General features: G+C 50.3%; 5 protein-coding genes across 5 annotated transcripts; 2 read left to right on the plus strand and 3 right to left on the minus strand.

Annotated features, from left to right (window-relative positions):
• Positions 1-209: 209 nt before the first annotated feature.
• Positions 210-4239, minus strand: PC9H_011083 (uncharacterized protein; the record flags this gene model as incomplete). Its single annotated transcript, XM_036780568.1, has 20 exons — positions 210-381; positions 440-476; positions 529-539; positions 600-868; positions 919-1111; positions 1167-1233; positions 1289-1515; positions 1566-1638; positions 1692-1788; positions 1851-1948; positions 2003-2138; positions 2207-2225; positions 2276-2307; positions 2787-2939; positions 3212-3241; positions 3293-3407; positions 3483-3630; positions 3778-3896; positions 3962-4136; positions 4197-4239. 20 exons carry the CDS (start codon positions 4237-4239, stop codon positions 210-212), a joined length of 2214 nt encoding a protein of 737 aa, XP_036627951.1.
• A 904-nt stretch (positions 4240-5143) lies between these two features.
• Positions 5144-9070, minus strand: PKC1 (Serine/threonine kinase; the record flags this gene model as incomplete). Its single annotated transcript, XM_036780569.1, has 13 exons — positions 5144-5167; positions 5233-5352; positions 5400-5540; positions 5590-5778; positions 5832-5970; positions 6026-6265; positions 6320-6618; positions 6719-7303; positions 7360-7631; positions 7684-8280; positions 8334-8697; positions 8753-8998; positions 9068-9070. The coding sequence occupies 13 exons, from the start codon at positions 9068-9070 to the stop codon at positions 5144-5146; spliced, it is 3219 nt and encodes a 1072-aa protein (XP_036627952.1).
• A 217-nt stretch (positions 9071-9287) lies between these two features.
• Positions 9288-12330, plus strand: PC9H_011085 (uncharacterized protein; the record flags this gene model as incomplete). The annotated part of the gene is made up of 10 exons (XM_036780570.1): positions 9288-9557; positions 9616-9682; positions 9729-9972; positions 10027-10060; positions 10114-10224; positions 10269-10460; positions 10514-11516; positions 11623-11724; positions 11810-12182; positions 12252-12330. 10 exons carry the CDS (start codon positions 9288-9290, stop codon positions 12328-12330), a joined length of 2475 nt encoding a protein of 824 aa, XP_036627953.1.
• A 763-nt stretch (positions 12331-13093) lies between these two features.
• PC9H_011086 (uncharacterized protein) lies at positions 13094-13670 on the plus strand (the record flags this gene model as incomplete). Its single annotated transcript, XM_036780571.1, has 4 exons — positions 13094-13129; positions 13193-13276; positions 13329-13423; positions 13469-13670. 4 exons carry the CDS (start codon positions 13094-13096, stop codon positions 13668-13670), a joined length of 417 nt encoding a protein of 138 aa, XP_036627954.1.
• Positions 13671-13990: 320 nt separating this feature from the next.
• On the minus strand, positions 13991-16255 carry URG1 (Uracil-regulated protein 1; the record flags this gene model as incomplete). The annotated part of the gene is made up of 10 exons (XM_036780572.1): positions 13991-14127; positions 14181-14239; positions 14301-14471; positions 14592-14652; positions 14727-14819; positions 14903-14965; positions 15025-15146; positions 15206-15776; positions 15841-16099; positions 16172-16255. 10 exons carry the CDS (start codon positions 16253-16255, stop codon positions 13991-13993), a joined length of 1620 nt encoding a protein of 539 aa, XP_036627955.1.
• Between the last annotated feature and the right edge of the window lie 485 nt (positions 16256-16740).

Genomic DNA, 16740 nt, shown 5'->3' on the forward strand with positions numbered 1-16740 from the left:
TAAGGATATAAGGGCCGAGTAGCGTGCTAACAACGTCAACAGGGCAGTCAGTGCCAACAGTCACCCATATCACAGACGGAAACTATCAACATAGCCAGGCGAATTTGTCAAGGAAGAGAAGGTGTCGCTAACGATCGTTAAATCTGTACTAGGCCTAGATTGATGGTAATTGCGAGTCACGGACGGCAGATTGGAATGGGAATCACCGACTACTCTTCCGCCAAAGAGACATGAAGAGGCATCTGAGTTCCTTCGTGCATCTTGCCCTTAACCATAGGGACCATGATACCGGCGGGTAGCCTCATTATCTGCACACCTTTGGGCAACGCGAACTTGAAGTGTTCGATCGCCTCAACGGCAAGGGCTTGTAATTCGATGAGGCTGTGCGAAACAGAAATGAGCGTATTGTCGATGCGAGGTACGGCGACTAGTTACTCACGCAAATCGCCAACCGATACATCCACGGACACCAGCAGCTACAAATCGACTGTGAGTGCACGTCTCGGACGTTCCGCCACATTCACATACAAAATGTCATCCTAAATCAATAGCGTACGTTAGAGCTGTAAGGACGAAGTGTACGTGAGACGAGAACGCACAAATTCGCGTATACACCGATGGATATTTGCTTCTCCTTGGAAGTGTCGAGGAATCTACGAGGATTCCATTCATCTGCATCATCCCCCCACACGGAGGGGAGGCGGTTGTAAGTACTTATAGACAGAGAGAAATCTTGGCCCTTTTTGACATGTAGTTCTGTCAAGGTCTCTCCGTCCTTGGTGGTGATAGGCAGAGCCAAAGGAATGATGTCGTCTCTGTCTGCTGTGCGTACCAGAGAGGGAACGATAGGGTGGAGCCGCAGGACCTCCTACGGACGTAGATTAGAGGTTGCCTCAGGGCGTGCGAGGCAGAACAAACCTTGAGACAGGCGTTAGTAAACGTGAGAGAGTCAAGGTGGGCTATGGTGAAATCTGTGCCACTTGGTAGCCTTGCGCGAAGTGCTTGGATTTCATCCCTCATCCTCGCCTGATCTTCCGGATGTCTACAGAGTTCGTACAAAAGCCAGGTAAGCGACGACGCGGTAGTCTCATGCCCAGCCAGCATTATAGTTCTGTATGACCGTCAGATTTTGTCAAACTACAATATGCCAAAGGAAAATAACACACGTCATTTGAGATAAAACCTCGTCTTCGTCGAGCTGGAGTTTAGGGTCTTCGGAGGTGTTGGACCTCACTGCGGTATTGGTGAGCAAGTGAGGTACATTAGGACTTATAAGTAGCGAACTCACCCAAAACGCTCAACATGTCTCGACTAGAACCTTCCGCGATCGCTCCATCAGCTTTCTCTTCAATCAATTCCTTGCCAATTCGTTTTGCCAGCGCCTTGAAATTGCGGAATCGGCGATACTCCTTAGTTGGGATATATTCAACAAACTGGAGGATAGGAGGGGGGATATATCGCCACAATGCCTTGAAAAGGAGATCCCACTTGGGAGGATGCAAGATGGTATCGGCGCTTAGATACAGCTTAGAACAGGTTAAATAGTACGAGACAACGGAACTTACAACAGGTTTTCGAAGCATTTAGACAGTTCGCTATGGGCGTTATCAATCGCCCCAAATCGATAGTCGAAAGCCGCTACGATGCAATGCTTGAACAACAAAACTTTGGACATTTGTAGTGATACTCACCCTCTCCGATAGCATCCAGAGTGCTCCGAGCAAGCCATCGTGATACGTTAAAGGTCTGGTCACCGGCTTGGATCAAGTCCTTCCATTTCTGGGACATCTGTAGCGACGTCAATTGTCAGCATCCGATGGATAAGCCGCCGGATAATCCGATGTTCTTACACGAGAGGCAGTACTTTGGAAGAGTGGGAGGAAAGCTCGCAGCTGTTGTGCCGTGAATGCTGGGTTCATCACTTTCCTATGGCGCTGGTGCACATCGCCTGTATGTACTTAAGTGTCAATGTATACGATCAAATGGGCGAGACTGTGGTTACCTGCCGCCCATACAATGCCTCTTCCCATTATATTGCGAACTGACTGATTGGCATCGGCCCGCTTGGGATAGTGGTAGCTCGAAGTATGAAAGATGTGCTGAAGCGCGCGAGGGTCCGAAGTGAAGACAACCTGATTCTAAACCCGTCGAAAAAACGGTCAAATCTATTCTCTACTTATATCATGAGAGCATGTAGTATACTTACCCCCCAACAGGCACTGATCCTAAAAGTGGCACCGTATTCGCGCGACCACGCAAAGTCAAGGTCACCGACCTCGGCCTGTCCTCGTATTTCGAGTTCGTTTCCTATTAGGTGCTATCAGCAACTGAGTCAACGGATGCAACCTTCGATTTATCCTACCTAGCAGCCACGAAGGTGACGGTGGTCCCCTCAACTTCCTAACGGAATCTCGCTTGCGGCGAACCGACAAGCTGACCGTCAAGAGGACTATCGCGAGAAGGGAATAAACAAGAAAAGCCATTGTGAGAGACCCAATGTGATACACGTTGAGGTTATATACAAAACCTGCGAAGCATGGGAACCCACAGAGACCGGCATGAAGGCAGCAGCGTTATTTTGTGGCATTTAATCATGCGATGCATGGAAATAATGACATCGAGGGACATTCCCTGGACATTCCCTGGACATTGATGGCGGTGATTCGTTGGAGAATGACAACCATTTCCACGGGTACTTCTACCCTTCCGCCGGGGAGGTTTCTCTCAGAGTCTTTGCAAGCGAGCTGCGGAAAAGCTCGACAAATTGGGTAACAACATCACGCTACCACTTGTCTCTCGCATTTGTGAACAGTGTCCTGGGCCTGAAGGCCTGAACGGGCATGGAGAGTTTGGGCCACGGGGAATTCTCCAGAGGTGCACAGCTGCCTTGGTTCGTATGAGAAAATGGCACTTGCAGCGTGAGAGTAGGCGAGCGACACCTAGTCACATCACTAGAAGGGAGCAGGCTTAAGTCAGTATAACTATCTGTCTTCACCATGTAAGCGAGGGGCCCACCGATATATGGGAGAACACGATTATTCGCAAAGAATAGGCTTCAAGGAGGATCAAATGTTCAACATTTATATAATCATTGACTGACGCTGAAGTGCCTGCTCAAAGGGGAGACCCCTATCTTAGTTTCTTCGTCCTCTCATGTATTCAAGACATGCATATAGGACTTGCACTTTAGAAATTGAGGTACTGAGATAACATGACTGAGATTCGCTCTGAGCATGTAAGCCTACTCCCAACAACTATCAAAAACAATCGGATTCTATGATTGAGTATTTACGACGCACAAGAGATATTCCTGGACAATGGAAGACCTCGTCCATCCATCATCTCTGTCAGGCCTATTGGCGTCGGCAGTGATGGCGCCACTACGTATGAGGTCGCCGAAGGATTTCCTACAGGTGGCTTCAACACTGGCCCTGCTCTAACGATTCGCGGTATGGCACGATCTATTTGAATGGGAAACCTACGAATACAACAATGTTGTTACAGGGACCGTCGTAGCCGATGCTCTTGGAAACTCAGCTACGGCCGCTCCGCAAGAGGGCTCGCCATTTTCACAGCACGTTATATCCAGCTGGGGGACACAAACCGAAGGTGTCTGCGTAGGTGAATTTGCTGAGGACAGCCTCAATAATCCAGCAAAAGAAACTTGGACGGTTTCTGGGAGCGTCCTTCCTCTATTTACAGTGACAGCGGATGACCCGAACACGCTGAGCATGAATGCGCAACCAACTCAGCCTCCGGAAGCTGGCTCAGGTTCACCTGCGGCTCCTCCGAATACCCCAGGCGCCATAGGGTCTTCCGCTGGCACTTCGCCAACGACCCCCGCGTCTAGTGCAAGTCCGTCGTCCAACGGCGCTGGATTGACGTTGAGTGGCCCACTTGTTTACCTTGGGGTAGCACTGTTGCCATATTTGCTGTTCTAATGTAAGGGGTTGGTACTTACTGGGAGAAACTGTACGGGCTATTAATATCGAACGTAGGGACAATCGGTCGCAGGTCGAGGTCCGAGTCGTTTTCGAGCGTGGAACTTCCTAGGAGTCGGTGCAAAACGATTATGTAGTCACTACTCTGGGCTACTCCGGGGTCCACATCCAGAACGGTGAAAGTTGCGGCTGTAGCTATAATTTAAGTTCATCAGCTATAACTATGATATCAAACTTTGTGTGATCATGACCTACCACTCAGTGCTAGTATAAGAGATGCGGCAACGAATTGCAACATGCTAGAGTTACGAAGAGTAGAAGTAATAGGAGAGAAGAATGAAGACGCGGGAAAGCCGAAGTCCCTTACTGTCTTGGGAGGGTTTATATTTCGCAGAAGGAACGAATGGTCGTCCCAATGCGACCCAGACGTGGAGCGATAAATTCTAAGGCGCGAGTGCTTCATTAAAACGTTTGCCGCTCCGGAATGATTAGAGGCGGACTGGATCTTTCGTTGCCATGAGCTGAAGAGCTTCAATGAGCCATTAATTTCATTCAGATTCCTGTTCGTAGATGCCCCGATAAGGCAATGTTTTCGATGATATGGAAACCATCGGACAAAGGGAGGAAACTTTCGCGCCCACAGCGCAAGTATATATGCTGGTGTAACAGGGCATCCAGTGCATCATGTCAGTTGCCTAGTCCGCAAGCGCCATCGGGATGGGGAGAGATTTCATCCTATATTACCGTTGAGAGGGGGGGGCAGGAGAGGTTACGATTCTGCCACAGGGACGGTGTGGTAGGAGAACGACGGACAAAGCCGAGCTATCAATGTAGATTCTAACAATGTCGGAGGAACACTCACGGTTTTATTTTGAGCAAACACATCCAAGCTAAACAATGCAATAATGGAAGGGGCCAGCGGTGAACGCAAACACCGCGCGATGGCTACTGCTTGGACACGTCTGCCTAGAATATAAATATACGGGGCACCAACGCTTCAAAGCCAGAGGCTCTGAAGCATGTACCCTAATCTTGACAAAGCTTGGGGTCTCAGTACCAGTAGTGTAGACTGCTGATAACTCGTAATTGTCATAAGTGTGCGCCAAGGATGACGCTCCAATGGTCGATACCGTGTACATAGGCCGTATAGGGTGACCTCTATTAGACACTGGTTGCCGTATGCCGGCACCGAACAAAAGTCCTTAAATATCTGCCCATGATGCAATCTAAGAGGAAGAGGGACGCGTAAGCTCCACGCCAAAGCTGAGAGCCAGTAATAAACACAGCGTACCCATGAGAAGCCGTTGAATTCGGCTTGGTCGCGAGCCGTGAGTTGCGTATGAACTGGGGTTAAAGTAGGTCGTTCCTTGGTGAATTCTTCGTCGAAATTACTGGTATCAGCTGGTCCGTTCTAGAAAGAAGAGTTAGAAGAGTATGTATACAACAGTTTATACGCACGATAGTTGGAAAGTATGGTGGAGGTATTCGTTTATTCAACACATCATCAAAGCTGACATCCTTGAAGAATGGGTGCCGCTTAATTTCCTCAGCATCCTCCTTGCTTGAGCCCAAGCGGCGTTGGGGGTCCCTGGTTAACAGCTAATAGAGAGGGTTGAGAGCCGTTCAAACTCGCAGTAGCAGTTCTTACTTTTTGAAGTATTGAAACGGCGTCACGCGGCATTGTTATTGGATACAGAGGCTCATCTTCGAGAATAGCATCGAAAATTTCGTCTTCGTCATCTCCACGGAATGGGGATTGACCGAGAAGCATTTCATAAGTCAACACACCAAAGGCCCACCAGTCGACAGCGCGGCCGTATCGTTGCTCGAGAAGAATCTATCGAACGGAAGGCTCAGACTCACGGAGTCCAAAACAGAAAGGGAACGTACTTCAGGTGCCATGAACTCTGGAGTTCCACAGAAAGTACTGGTAGTCTGGCCGAACCACATCTCTTCTTTGCACAAACCGTAATCCGCAACCTTCACATGGCCATCCAAAGTAAGGAGGATGTTGTCCAACTTGAGATCACTAACGGTGGGCTTGTTAGTTAAAGTCTCGAAAACGATGAAACGTTTGAGCGTACCGATAGATGATTCCATTGGCATGGAAATATTCCAACGCTAGCAAAACTTCGGAAGCGTAGAATTTGGCTTGTCGGAGAGAAAATTGTTTCCTTTGGATGTGCAACATGAGATCACCACCGCTGACGTACTCCATAACGAAATAAACGCGGGTTTCAGTCTGGAAACACGAGTGGAGGCCGAGAAGGAAAGGATGACGCTCCCTCGAAGCAGCCAAGAAGACCCGCTTCTCAGATCGTGTGCTGGTCACATATGGTGTAAGCAAAGGAGGAACATCGGCAAGAGGGGTAATCTACCTTTCGACTTCGTCATTATCGATGATGAATTCCTTCTTCAAGACCTTGATAGCGTAGAGCTTATCCGTCTTCTTCTCCTCGGCGAGCATGACCTTCCCGAAATTCCCTTTGCCCAGCACGCGAAGGAAGTTGAAGTCATCTAGTCCCACCTTCCTTTGGATTGAAGGTTTTCGAACAACTTCTTGGGGCTGGGGTGGTATCAATTGAGTCGGAATTTGTTGGGGAGGAGGGCGTTGAGGGGACCCGGGTCCGGCAGGAAGGGACTGTTGTCGAGGAGGTGGCATATGCATGGGAGGACGCTTGTTCACGCGTTAGTGATATAAGAATGAATAAGTAGGAGAAAGTAAAGCGTACTCCATGTTGCGGTGGCTGGCCCGAAATATCCATAGGTGGAGGTACATTTGGTTCGTAAGAACTTGGCGGACGTCCTGGCTGCGAATCTTGCGGCCACATGGGGGACGGCACTCTGCCAGGGGGAGGTCTACCAGGTGGTTGTTGCTGCTGCTGATAACCGGGAGGGCCAGGCGGAAGGGGTTGTTGCGGATATGGGCGATATCCAGGTGCATTGTATTGATCAGTAGGGGTAGCCATTTGTTCTCGTTGATCTTGTGGAGGAGCCCAAGCATCCGGAGGTCCGCTTATCCTCAAGCGATCAATTCCAGCATTAAGTTGCTCAGGCTGCGAGAACTGCTGAGCCACAGGAAGCGTCTCTGTGCGCTTATGAACCTTGCCCCCTCGCTGTTTGTTGATATCTCGCCAATTTCGAAGAAGCTCGTTGGCGGTTTCCATCGACATACCGCAGAAATCTGGGACTAGATGGGCGCAATTTGCATGGCAAGTGATGTCGCACTCAGAACATTTTCGAGCGTTTTTGCGACCGAGGGGGAGCATATATCCACAATGACAACACCAATTTGCACCAATGTTTGTGAGAGGCTCGAAGCGATGCGGAATGCGATGGTTGATCTTCTCCTCGTCTCCATCCTGTAGCACCGCCAGAGAATCAATACGATGACGATACTAAGAGGATGGCCACGTACCCCCATCGTCGACTTTGATATACACTTTGTCACTACCTTCTCGTAGCATTTCTTGTGACAAGTATACCGGCAATCCTCGCATTGATACCCCAAAGCGTTCAGCAAGAAGTCGCCGCAGAATGCGCATAGCATCAGCTGATAGAACTGCTGTTGTACGAATTTATGGCCGTTCATTTCGTGGACTTCGCCTTTACGTTTCCTGACAGCTCCTTGACGACCGAGACCACCGAGAGGGCCACCATCCATGGTTCTCTTGCGAACATTCTCCTTGACTTGAGAGGATAAATTAATTATCACGTGTGCAAGTAATGGAGTGTAACTCACTGAAGTTGAGATGTAGGGCAATAGCACCCGCCGGTTCTACCGCAAACCACGCGTCGATGCCGTCAGATTGGGGTCCCATTGTGCTCCTTGGTGGGCCTCCTGGCATTGGCGCGGAGCCCAAGGAGGCATCCATGCCCACGTTTGACCCTCCCATCCCATGAGCAGACATAGTGGGACTGTCGCCTGGCATCGCTCCCGCGGTCACCCATCCTCCACTACTCTCCATAACGACTTTCTGTCGGCGCAGGGCTTCAACGAGGTCACTGATTCGAATCCACACCATCCCGATCGGGATAGGGTTGGGATCGCTGCCCTGTTTGTCATAAACGGTAATTTCGACTTCGTTCGCTTTGTCCACCGTAATTTCGAAATCTTCATTCCATCTATCTGTTCGAGACGGGTGCGTCCGAGCTGCCTGGGTGCCTTCAACTTTGATCGAAATCTGCGTTTCCGTAATTTGCTTCGACGAGGAGCGCAAACGACTGAATGTTGGCATGGGAGCGTGTTCGAGCTCGCGCGCGCCCTTCACAGTAACATAGAGGGTACCCGACAGTGGTTTAGCACGGAGGTTATCCTTACGGTCGCCTTGAGTGCCGTCTAAAGAAATCGTCAGGTTTCCCATAAGCCGGAGGCCGTATAGCTCAACGGACCTGGATCCTCATCTTCCGCGACGTCATCTAAGACATGCAGATTCTTGTAGCGCTTCAAGGCTGACTGCAACAGCTGTATCTTCTTCTCGGACTCCACCCTCTTACTTTCAGCATCTGCCCTCGACTTTTTGTCGCCGTCCGCTTGATATAATTTGGCCATCTTGTCGATACCTTGCTTGTACTGCATCTCGACCTGCAACTTGAATTCCATTTGATGCAACATCTTGGATATTTTTGCAGGCGTCAGGGGCGTGTCGGCTTTGATTAAGTCGAGATTGGTGTACGTTCTCGGCTTCGGTCTTGACTCGCCATATGAGTTCCGGCTTTCCTGAGGGTACGGGGGGCCGTAGTCTTTGGGCGGGACCTAACATAGAATGAGTTCCGCCGCTACCTGGCGAAGTAAGTTGATATCTACTTACCTGCGGCGAACCTGGATAACTTGATCGTGATGGATCACCCCCCTGGAGTTTTCTCGCCTGCAGTTCCCGAAGTGTCTCTTCGAAATACGAGAGCGTACGCTCCGTTTCCCTTATCTTGGCTTCATTTCGGCGAAGCACATCTTGATTGGTGGTAGCCTGAGCAAGCGACTTTGAGGCCTGAAGAATCTTGCGCTCGGTTTGGATGTGCTTGTAGACTTCCTGGATCTTCTGGTCCAGTTCTTGAGTCTGAAGAGGTGGACCAGAAGTCCGTCATTAGAAATCGCGCCTAGCTTGGCCATGAGAAGGAAGCATTACCATTTCGACTTTGACCAACAACGCGATATCCGGTGAAGTCGTTGGCCGTCGTCGCCAATGTTAATCGCAGTGAAGTTGTTGGTGGTGGCTGCGTTAAGCTGTGAGCTGATCTTATCCTGTGTCGCCAAACAAGGAAATCATTGATTAGGTAATCCATTCCAGTCGCCGGGCCGGTACGTGTTGCAGGGTTCTCCCCTCGTCTTCACCACTACCATTCACGATGTCGAGAATCTCATTCTGTACACGCGTCCGAGCGATTTCGGCTGAATACTCGCTTTCTCTGAGCATATATCACCGCTTGTGCTTAGGAGAAGTCGCCGATGATACTCCGTACACCAAAATTCAGGCGCGTTTGCCAGAAGGGCTCGACGTCTTCCTCGCGTCGTCTCTCATCATATCGGTATCAGGTATGGTAGACAAGGAAGATGTACCCTCGGAGGTAATAGAATCTTCTGCTACCTGCCGACAACTCGGGAAATGCTTAAGGCTGGTGGGTGTTTCTGCGATTATATGCGTAGTGCCTCCTTGTTGCTCATTATGGGCCCCAGAACTCGATTGCGTTAGGTATTGAGAGCGTCTCGGACTGCAGAATTGATGATGCTGGCATACCGCGAAGTGAGCTTTTGCTCAGTGTACATGGAAATTCTTCTTAGTCGTGCAGTTATACTTGTACCAAGCCGCCCACTTCCCCCGGATGGCACTGCTGTTCATGCAAAACTCGTCGAGATACAGCTGAAGTACATATGGAAAACGATACAACAAGAGGGTTCCGATTCTCCCCCCGATATGCGAATATCACCTTCATTATGCGACGACTCTCATCCGTTCGATACACGACTTCTACTCCCTATCTCCCTCTTGCTTATGGAGGCCCACCACAAGTTTCTGACCTGGCATTTAGTTAAGTAAGCCATCATTCTCGATCCGCACTTCAAGGGCCGTGGTGACCACCAGCCCAGACGATATCCTCTGATCTTCGGACCGCGAGCTCAGGTAAGTTTGAACCGTATCATACAACTATGGTATCCATCACTATCACCGACCAGAACTTAGATAAAGAATTGGCATACTTTACACCAATCTCTCGCGCTATATGCTCCATCATTGCACGTTCACCAAATCCCACCTTTCGAGAAGAAGCACAGTCTCAAATTAATGTGAGTAAGCGTATTGCCCCGCTGCTATCTAATATCTGGCGTAGAGGATCAAGTCACAACGAACCTCCTCACTTCGCAAAGTATCTGAAGCTGTTCTGGACGTCTTGGGAAATCAAGATGACAACGAGTCTTACTTTTCAGTGGAGAAACGTGTGGAGACGGACGAAGACGTTCTTTGCTCCGCGATGATCAACCTATTCATCTATGGGACCAAGCGCACTCAATTCCGGCCCCAGGTTCGTGAATCTACAAATTATTGACCGTCCAAACCAACTTGCTTGTATAAAAGGAGTCTGTAATGCAAGACGGAAGTGATGTCGAATTGTCGGACGATGATCATATTCCTACCACTGAAGAGGACTTCGTTCATCTGTCCAATATGGAAGACCGGAGTGCAGACACCGAAGCGTCAACCCCCTTGGATCCTCCTTTGACTAATGCTTCTAAGGACGAACTGGATGCCCTTGCCTGGATGTTGAATGCTCCCCTTCTCCGCAAGAAGCCAGACACCCACTCAGCACCTGCTTCTAAAGACGAAGCCCTTATGGACACTAATGCAACCCGGAAGTCTGACCGCTCGACGCCTCGACCTGTGTCCACATTGCAACCCGTGATCACTCCCTCTGACTCTGGCGAACAACACGCTTCCCATCCCCATGTCCCTTCTACCCCAAATCCGGAGTTAAGCTATTCGCCTTCCCAGCTTTCATCCTCTTCCTCCCTTGTCAATGATGAAGCTCCAGTGCCTTCACCTATCCCCCCTGACGATTGCGAACATGATCTGTTCTTCGAAGTGGACGACTCAGAGAACTCAGCTTTGATGTCTACAGTCTCCACGACACATTCTGCGGATGTAGCCCTTCCATGTACATGTGATGACGACTCGTTACGAAGTCCATATGAAGAAGAGCATGCTTCTCAGCCTCACCCTAATCCGGAGTTAAGCTACTCGCCTTCCCAGCATCCCTTGTCCGCGCCAGCACCCCCAGACGGCGAACAGGATCTACTCTTTGACATGGAGGATATCCTTTCAGACACCTCACAGGACGTAGACGACGATCTCGACCTTGATCTCGACCTTGCTGCGTTCGATATGGATATGGATACTGATAACACCAACCTGCCCCAAGACGAAGTAAACACGGTGACGCTGTCGAACGATTCAGACTCGGATGGACTGGAGGATTTCGAAGATTCTCACCTGGACGAAGCACCCCTCTCGGTGTCTATCTCTCCGCATTCTCACATCCCCTCTACCCTACACCAGCTGATCTTCCATGGTCGAAATGCGGGTACGTACTGTATGGATGAAGAGGGGGATTACGAGGATATGCTGCAGGATTTCTGAATACGTTGAGTAAATGTATAATTGTTTCCGTCCTGAAGAAACCTTTTTAGCACGTGCCCGTAAGACCCCGGCCACTTCGACGATAAAGATTCAGAAGTGCTTCAAGAAGTATGACGTCGTCAGGTATTTCATGCACGCGCGACCTTGGGTCCGTACGTCTGGCTGTGCACTCACCTTGTGCCGCTACGGCCGCCAACTTCGAGAGATGCCGCTCACGTAGAATGGCTCTTATTATAGGGACTACCTCCTTGCATGGCGAAATCATTTGCCCCCATCTCGTGGGCCGGCTGCAGCTTCAGTTCTTCGAACTCTGTGCTCCAGTGGTACTTAAAGGTGCTAGTGCATCCGACTGGGGCATGGTCAGTTGTTGTAGCTCTTGCGATACTCTACACTTCAGAGTACCCACACCTCCACCGATCTTCGATTTGTCACCTATCGCGAGGGAAGACACCCACAATCGGGGCATCACGAAGTGTCCCATAATCAACCATTCTTTACTCTCACAGCCAAAGCCACATTCGTTTTTCGTCAGCTACACTTCACAGTTCGTGCGTGCCCAATTCAATCTCGAAATGAATTTCATTCGAGTTAAAGCCAGTACCACCCCTGCGTGAGTTTCCCCACTGTCGGGTCAGCTTTTGATGATGCCCGTAGCCAGCTGCAAACTCTGCTTCGGCAGGTTCTACGATCAATTCAAAAGCGCCTTTGGTGCTGTATTTCTCCCAGCTAAAAGTGGGGGCGCGAAAGAACTAGGCTAGTAACCTGGTCCGGCAGTGCTCAGATGCATTAAACGAGCTGACAGCGTCGTCACCTTGACACCGTTCATTCATTTTGATCGCAGTCGATTCATATTGAGCACGGATCTCTTGACCAGTATGTATCTTTCCACCTCGCGTCAATAGGATTGAGTGCTTGAGCGGTTACCAATTTCTACGTCAGTTTCTTGCTTGGGTTTTGCATTACCTCTATTTACAGGGCTGAATATCCCCGTAGCCTGATTGAACAGAAGAGAACTCTAGGATGTCAACGAACGACAACGGGTCTAGAAGATAAAGCATGGGAGATCCGTTTCGATTCTCCGCGCCTGGAGTTGGCCTGGATGTGGAATGGTGTGGTAGACGTCGCGGAGTACTTGCGGTAGGTCGAGTTTGCCCTGGTCCATGGACGCCTCAGCCTCAGCCTAGAGTCAATTACTCACTACTAGATTTACTCGAACTCGCCGAATTTCACAGCTTTGCGCGTTGCCGGATGCATTTGTTCCTCAAGATAGAAAATTCCGCTAGACGCAAGCAAAGCGGCTTTGGCCTCGCGTGGTTTCTGGGGTCTTCATTTTGAGTTGCGAGGCGACGCCCGAAACTCCGCTCGCAGAATCCCATCACGGCTGGCTGAATACTAGTAAAGCAAAGCACCTTCATCTCAGCAACAACTGTCGACCTGCAAATCAGTGGTTCAGCGATTGCCCAAGTCCCGCCTTTCCCCTCTGCTCCTCCTTCCAACTGCGATTGAGCATATCTGCACGCAATGCTACCAGCCAAGCGCAACAAAGTCGACATCAGTGTGGGTTTCACACCTTTGCTGATATCCCGTGCAATTGATGCTGATGTGACCTTTGTGCTGTAGAAACTGACGGAGGAGGAGCAGAAGCTCTTCCGTCTCTATGGAAAGCTGCCCTCGCACAAGAATGTCCTCATGAAGATGCAGAAGGTGCGCCCGACCGTATCGCCCCCACCATCATGTAGCTGACCAGATATCGCAGGATCGCAAGTACTTTGATTCTGGCGATTATGCTCTTTCGAAGGCGGGGGTGGCCCCTCAGACGAACGTCGGCACTGCCATCCCGAATCCGCAGAAGTACGTGCTCTATCTTCGTGATACCGATTTCTAACTGTTGCCCAGCATTCCACATGCATCCTCGTCTCCGAGCAACAGCCACCAGACACTCTCCGTCTCGCCTACGAACCCAACGAGCCCAGTCAACAGGGAAAGCGGTCTTTCTCATCACGAGGAAACTGCAGACATCCCGGCCGGTGACTTAGATCCGCTTGCGCCTGCACCTGCACATGCACCAGTGGAGAAGGCTCCCATTACCGCGGAGTAATGCCCGTCCATTCTACTGCTGCCTATTTCCCCCGGAATAACATCTGCGCTTACATCATTATTTTATCCTCGTTTTGATTGTGTAAAGCAAGCGGTGTACATTATTACGATTCTCGGGTAGTCCTATCGTCGTGTGGAGTCACTGGTGCTTCCGCGAGCTACTGTTTGTCTTGTGACCATCGCCGCGCGCTACATAAAAGGAGAACTGGATGTCAAATCGACACCAACTACAGCGGCGTGAAACGGCGAAATGCAATTCTTGTGGTTTCAGAGAACGAAATCGATGTATACAAAAAAGCTTCGTATTTATCTCAGTGTCCATTAATGCTCTGTCTCTTCCCAGGTTCGCCCGACAGTCTTCACAAGATCCTTCTCAGTCAGCTTCTTGGTGCTCGAGAAGTATCCTGCAGCAATCTTGGCATCAATTTCGACACGAGAGTCAGGGGGGATGAGATATTCTGCGTAGGAGGTAGCAGTTAGCGGCGTTCCACGGGAATCAAAAGGAATTTACCAGGTATGTCGTAGCGGTGTAGGATTGGGATCCCACTCTTTACGATAGCATCGTATTTCCTGCAATCGAATCGAGGGAGTTAGCTATGAGCATTGAGTAATAAGGGGAAGGATCACGGACATATCACTCATAGAGACCATCTTGTCTATCTTGCGAATTCCGAGCCAGTGCAAGACATCAGGCATGAGGGCTTGGAAGCGCATGTCTTTCACGCCCGCAATGAGCTCCGTCGATTTGAAATACTTGTCAGCAGAGTCACCGCCACGCTTGCGAAGATTGTACACCAGGTACCTTCACACAACAAAGGATTAGCATTTAGGAACGACTGCGGACGATGGGAACAGGAACAGATCTTTGGAGGTGGGAGTGGGAGTGGGAGCAGGGGGAGTTGAGCGGAGAGAGAGAACTGACTTGGTGACCTCGCCGAGCGCTCGGCCTTCTTTCCTGAAATACACGACGACACCAACGCCACCTGTACATGGAGATGGATTAAGGGATCAAATGGACACAGGAGAGCTGTGTGGATGATGGTGGAGGAGAACTAACCATTCTGAGCGCCGCGGATGCATTCTTCGATGGCATAAGTCAGGTAGGGTTTGCATGTGCAGATGTCGGAGCCAAAGACGTCGGAGCCGTTGCCTATGAAAGTAAGACACGAACCGGATCATCAGCGTTAGGCGCAAAAATGTATCTCAATTGAAAGGGGGCGGTATACGACGTACATTCGTCGTGGACTCGTAGAGTGAGTTCCTTGCTTTCGTCGTGGAGGAATGCTGGATTGCCGACTATTCGAAGTTCAAAGATAAATAGGGGTGCCAGGGAGTCAACGAACGATTGAACATACAAATGTAGACAGTGAGGCCGCCAATGGGTGGGAGGAAAATCTTGATGTCTGGCCGAGTGATGAGTTCCGGGTACATGCCTCCCGTGTCTTCGAACAGCGCGCGGCGGAGGAGACTCTCGGAGCTACATCAACAAAGGTCAAAATCGGATACAGATAACAGGAGTGAACTCAAGCTTCTTACATGCCGAATCGCTCGGCGACGCCAGGGAGGTACCACACAGGTTCTACCGCCGCCTTGCTCACATTTACTTCGACACCACTGTCGGAGGTACTCAGAGTACCGTCAGCGTTCATCAGCGGCCTGCTTTTCAGGACAATCTTGCCATCAACAGTCAAGTCGCCCTTACGCGCCGCCTCATCCAGCTCGCTCATCTTCAAATGCGCTTTGGTCACCGCAATACTCGGGCGGATATCCAAACCCTTCTCATCGATTTCCTTACGGAAGACTTCTTGCACGAGATGCCCGAAGGGATCGAATGAGACGATCTTAGTGGGATCGGACCAAGAGGGCTGATACGGGATGTCGACAGGGGGTTCGGTCATGCTGAAATCTGGGCGATGCGTAGGGGAAAGGGTCCCCATTGCTATCGCAAGAGCGCGGTAGATGGAGTACGACCCAGAATGAGCCCCTATGGCATTGCGGTGCTTGAGTGATGTCGGGAGACGCGAGCAAATTATTGGACCCCGTTCCACTGCTTCCTGCGCGCCCCATTTGAGGGGATAAGGTGTGTTCCCGTGTTGGTCCGGGTATGCTGAAGCGACAATCAGACAAAACCCAACATTGCTGGATAGGCAAGATGTAGAGATAGTACGAACTTGTTAGATGAACGCGGCCTGGATAAAGAGCTTTCTCTCTTTCTTTATCGCTAATTGTGGGCGGGATAATTGATGCGGCACCAACTTTCTCGTCCTGCCCTGGCGGCCCATGCGATATGGTTCCAATCGTCTCGTTCAGAGGAATCTTGGATTCAGGGGCTGAGCCAGGCGTCGATTCCACCGAAGTAGATCTGTGGTGGATCGGCGCAGCTGCGCGTTCTTTCTGACCACCCTCCGAAGGTCGTTCAAGTGCATCTAGCTGTAAATTTCATGCATCGTGTTTTCACTTTTAAGTTCCGGAATACCTTTGATGAATATGGATGGTACGCACCTTGGCTTGCATGGTCTGCTGCGCTATCTGGATAGTCTGCAGCTGGGACAAGATCTGCGTCAATGCGGCTTCTGAGGCAGCCATTGGGAAAGATTGTTGTGGTTAGGAAAGAATTGCAATTCGCCCACCGCGCGGCGTGGTTGAGGCGAGGCGCGCTTTATTGCCATTCCGCGTAGGCGCTCATCGTCCCTGAATGGACCACGAACCTGTTTGAACAGCACCACCGGATGTACCGACTGTGGTCAGGTTTGAAAACCGGCCACCCCGTTAGAATCGCTGCAAATGTGGAAATTCGGAGAATCTTACCGTCGTTGTCGTCGGAATGAAAAGAGCTGACAGGCTAACCATTCACCTTCGATATCATCGTACCTGCATGCCCTGCATGCACACAGTGATGATTCAGTGGGTCCCCCGGTATTCAAACGAGGAATTTATGGACACTGATGAACAAATAGCATGTTTGTTCGGCCGTTAAGTTCGTTGGCCTCTTGCGAAGGATGACTAGTTCAAGGCACCCACTCCATCATTGAAGCGGTCAGTGACGTGAGCATTGACTACCATGTTAGTGA

This window comes from Pleurotus ostreatus (assembly GCF_014466165.1).
Source record: "Pleurotus ostreatus strain PC9 chromosome Unknown scaffold_8, whole genome shotgun sequence".
NCBI lineage: Eukaryota > Fungi > Basidiomycota > Agaricomycetes > Agaricales > Pleurotaceae > Pleurotus > Pleurotus ostreatus.